The sequence below is a fragment of the Plasmopara halstedii genome (assembly GCF_900000015.1).
Source record: "Plasmopara halstedii genome assembly, contig: Scaffold_437, whole genome shotgun sequence".
Lineage (NCBI taxonomy): Eukaryota > Oomycota > Peronosporomycetes > Peronosporales > Peronosporaceae > Plasmopara > Plasmopara halstedii.
Window position 1 is genome coordinate 163,978 of NW_020187357.1, and position 4,946 is coordinate 168,923.

At 44.2% G+C, this 4,946-nt stretch overlaps 1 protein-coding gene across 1 annotated transcript; it reads left to right on the forward strand.

Moving 5' to 3' along the window:
* Window positions 1-812: 812 nt before the first annotated feature.
* PHALS_09918 (gamma-partial) lies at window positions 813-2,652 on the forward strand (the record flags this gene model as incomplete). The annotated part of the gene is made up of 3 exons (XM_024725255.1): window positions 813-2,475; window positions 2,542-2,574; window positions 2,648-2,652. 3 exons carry the CDS (start codon window positions 813-815, stop codon window positions 2,650-2,652), a joined length of 1,701 nt encoding a protein of 566 aa, XP_024576050.1.
* Between the last annotated feature and the right edge of the window lie 2,294 nt (window positions 2,653-4,946).

Genomic DNA, 4,946 nt, shown 5'->3' on the forward strand with positions numbered 1-4,946 from the left:
AAAGTAAGATTTGAATTTGAGATGTGTCGATCGAAAGAATTTGCGAAGTGTTTTATCCTTCTATGAATGACTATCGATCACATCGATTAGATGTAAGAAAATAAATGAAGACAATTCAGTGTTTCAAATTGTTTTACAATCACGTATTTTGAGAGCCGGTTTAGTTCGCGCAGTCTCATTTGGTGTTAAACGTCAACGCATGCTAAAGTCGTGAAAAGTAAGATGTGTTTGCAATGAAGTGCATTCATTACGAATTAACGACTAGTACTACTTCCAGAAATAGACATTCAATCTACAATGATTGATAGTCAGATCCGCATTGCTCAATCGTATTAATATTCCCGACTTTCGTATGGTGTGAGCCAGCACGGTTCTGGTCTTGGATATGCACCCGGTGCACATTTGTCGAACTATAGAATCGCCTTGTTAAAGACTTTCTACGATCTGTTGAGATTAAAAGACAACAGTTGATGAGTATCAGATTGATGCTTAACCTGCTTCATATGTTTCTTTCCAGCACTCGTGATGTTAATTTATAACGAATATACAAACCACGGGACTTCTCATGCTTTCGGAAAGTATATTAAGTTTAGTTTATTGCGTTTTACAGAAGCACATTGGTTATAAGGCTTTCAAATATCAGATAAAGAAGGATCTAAGAATTGACAGGTAACACTAGGATCAGGTTTTATTGTATAACAAGATTTTGCGGCTGATTATTATGTCGTGTTGACATTTGACCAAATCAGATACCTACATTCTAGTCATTTGCCCACGAAGAGCACTCTAGGACTTTACTCGCTTCTATTTTAATGGTCTCAATCGGTTCTCGATCTCCGATTTATGGGCGTCATGGTATGGTATCGTGTTCACAGCCTTTAGCATCCGAAATCGGTCTTCGTATCTTAAAACAAGGTGGAAATGCTGTGGATGCTGCAATTGCTATTGCAGCGGCGCTCAGCGTTACAGAGCCATGTTCTACTGGCATTGGTGGTGATTGTTTTCTTCTCTTTTTTGACGCAAAGACAAATCAGGTTCGAGGGCTAAATGGAAGTGGTTGTAGTCCTGTCGCCCTTTCGATAAATCAAGTGATAAAAGATTTAGAAAAAGATGCGACAGCGATCCCAAGTGACCACGGCCACGCTGTGACAGTACCTGGGGCCGTTGCAGGTTGGGTGGATGCTGTAGAAGCATGGGGAACTTTAAGTATGATTGACATATTACGCCCAGCAATTGAATTAGCTCGTGAAGGGTTTCCTGTGAGTCCATTAACTGCAGTGAGCTGGGAGCATGGTAGAGATCAACTTCTTCGAAGTTCTAATGCAGCAGAGTTGTTAAATGATCGAAGTGAAGCACCAAAAGCTGGTGAAATTTTTAAAAACGAAAATCTAGCGAAGTGCTTAGAAGAAATTGGTCATGATGGGAAAAAGGCGTTTTACGAAGAGGGACGAATTGCTCAAGCTATCTTGAACGCTGTCAAGGAGAAGAAAGGATTGATGGCACTAGAAGATCTCGCCAGTCACAAGTCACTTATGGTCACGCCTATCAGCACGCTGTTTCATGGTGTCAATGTGTATGAAATTCCACCAAATGGACAAGGAATTACTGCATTATTAGCACTCAATATTTTAACAGAATTGATAAGACCTGAAACCTTACCAGCACAGAAATATGCTGCGTTTGTGCACTTGCAAATTGAAGCTCTTCGCCTTGCTTTTGCAGATGCTAAATGGTTTGTGAGTGATGCCGATCACAATACGTCACTACCTGTGAAAGAGTTGCTGAGTGAAAGATATGCTAAGGAGCGTGCGAAGTTAGTGAACCGGACGAAGGCAGCAATTGACACGAAAAATGGCAGTCCAGAATTGAGTTGTGATACCGTAAGTTTTCAGGTCATTGATGGTCAAGGCAACGCCGTGTCGATGGTTACCAGCAATTACGAAGGATTTGGTACCGGATTCATACCCAAAGGCTGTGGCTTCACACTGCAGAATCGTGCCTGCAACTTTGTACTGCATGGCCATAAAGTGGGTCATCCTAATGCACTGGGACCGAAGAAACGGCCATATCATACTATCATTCCTGGATTGTCAACATTTGCCGACTCGGGAGAGCTGCACTCTAGCTTTTCAGTCATGGGGGGATTTATGCAACCCCAGGGTCACGTTCAAGTACTTAGTAATATGTTATTGCATGGAATGAACCCACAAGAGGCACTTGATGCTCCACGATTTAATATTGATGTGAACCGCCCTTCAAAACATGGAGAAAAAGAGACTGGCAGCTTTGTCTTGGTCGAAACAGATCTAGGAGCCGACGTGATTGCAGCTCTTCATGATCAATTTGGCCATAACGTCAAAGAGGTGAAAGGATTGAAACGTTCAATTTTCGGTCGAGGTCAGATCATCGTACGTGATCCAAACACAGGAGTACTATGCGCAGGATCCGATGGACGGGCTGATGGCTGTGCCATGGGTTGGTAGAGACCCGATCGAAGAAATTGTTCTGTTAAATAGATTGAATTATTGACGCGACAAACAGGTTCCAACGGTAAACGATCCGTGTCTAAACATGGTGAAAGTGATTTATTTTATTCACAGATAATGATTTTGATACTGCAGGCGGTGACTTGTTTTTGTTTTGTTAGAATAACATAATAATAAGATTGCTGGCTTCTGTGAGCCCAACAACAAGACTCATGTCTCGGACATCATATTTTTGCGGCTACCGTTCAATTCAGAATTCGGTCCATACACCGAAATGCTGACAGTCACAAATAGACCGACACCATCCTAGAAGTTTGAGAATTCAGTGGCAAGATTTGTCAAACACGCGTGCAAGCTAAGTCTTTCAAAACGTTTTGCAGGGTGCTTGTGTCATACAAAAATACGCTTAGTTTTGGATGGTGCGCGCGACAATCGGCTACGTCTTTTACCACCTGGATTCAGAATGATGCTGGCCGTGGTATCCGTGATCCGCACTTTCAAAAGCAAATGCATCACTTCGTCTCTTGATAAGTACGTGACATGAGTTGTCGTTTGTTTTCTCAAGATAGCTACATGACTTTAAGCTTAAACAGTAATGATGCTAGCCACAGCTGTTGATGTGCGGACGTAGTAACTGCGATGTTTATCGCGCAAACATAAGAAAGAAGGAAAACGTGCACAACTTGTAATTTTTACATCATCATGGAACTTTTGTTATATTAGACGAGTTTATGGTTACAATGTCACCACCAACTTAATTTTGTCGAGCCTTGATATTCTTGCTCGCAGACAAGTGCAAGCGAACAGAGCAGTTTGATTTAAATATTTATGTAAGTAATTTTTGTTCCAGAAATATCAGACACGATCATCAGTATGGAGCAGAAGCTGGATTAAAGACTGATCCAGTGGAGATCAAAGATCGTCCGTGATGCCGACGAAAGTCTGCGAACGCTACAAGGACGATGAAGCGGCAGTCGTTACAAAGGACAGGAAAGAACTCAAAAACATGTAAAGGAAAAGAAGAAATGAAGACATGTGAAGAATAACAATCAGACGAATTCACCAGCAATCAGGACCATTGCACGAGATTTCTGACTCCATAAATATTTACATCGCAGAACTCACGAATACCTAAAGTGTGTCGCTGAGCAATTTCTGCTTCCAAGATGTCAAACGCACGAGATGAAGTAAATCGATAAGTATCACTTAATGCTCGTGGGTTGCAGGTACGAATCTCAACAATGTTTTTATTGGCGCCGATGGCAAACGATCATTGGACGGGACGCTTACAATGATTAATTTGCAGAAATACTACTGTACCACGTTGTCTTATATGAGGATAAATCTGAAGTAAAACGTTCTGATTCAGCCATTTTGAAATATTTCTTCTTTCGGAGGTTAAATCAAAACTGCCAGATTCTTCCCTGCAAGATTCTACACTTGTAGTCTCCCCTGAGACTCACCTGCGACGCCCAAAAATATATGCCCCATCCATTAAAACCGAAGAGCCAATTAGCCTTGGAAAGACAATAATTACTCTTGGAGTAAACGGATTGCGATCCGCTGACTAAAGAACAAAAGGTCGGTGACCTAAAGTACGCTTCCTCAAGCGCTAAGCTACGGCAGTCCCGCTGCACTTGGTAGCACTTGTAGTCAATCTACATCTGAGTCGTTTCGACTGATCCTCTGTGAGGGTGGAGGAATTTTCCTCTTTGCCCCAGGGCATGCAGGACGAGCATAACAAGCTGATGTCCTTGCTTGGCCCTGAGGGCGCGCAACACCTTGAAGCAAAAGGCCCCAAGGCAATCGGCGCGCGTCTAGAGGCGTTTTCGAGTTATTAAAACGCGCTGTTAGAGCGCCTGCAGCAGATGATGTCTGCATCTTTGCGTCTATGACGCCACCATCGGTGACGGAAGACTTCCCCCGACCTAAGCCGCTCATGGTGAGCGTTCAGGACTTTGAGGGGAAGGATGGAGAGAATCTCCTGCTCTGGGTTAGAGAGGTCGAGATGGCCATCGCATCCGCCATGCCCCAAACCGAGTAACAGCGCGTGGCGCTAGCCATCTCCAAGCTCGGTGGTCGAGCGCGAGAATGGGCACGGACGTCGGTCGGAGCTGCGTTGCCCTCTTGGGCGGAACTGAAATTGCAGCTCTCCCGAGTGTTCTCGCCACCTAATCAGGCGTATCGCGTGCGATCGCCTTTCCTTGCCGCCCGACAGGGCAGCAAGGAACTGGTGGACTTTGTTCAAGAGATGCGAACTCCCATTGCCGGGATGGTAGCAGATCCCCTCCCGGGGGCGGTCACAGTGATCGTCTTTATGGAAGGTCTCCACACTAGCGTCACCAGAAAAAAATGGAAGTCTTCCGCGTGCATCCGTCCTCATCTGAAGAGGCGGTGAATGCGGCATTGAACGCCGAATTCAATTTCAAGTCGGCACGACTTGGTTGGAATGCACACTCC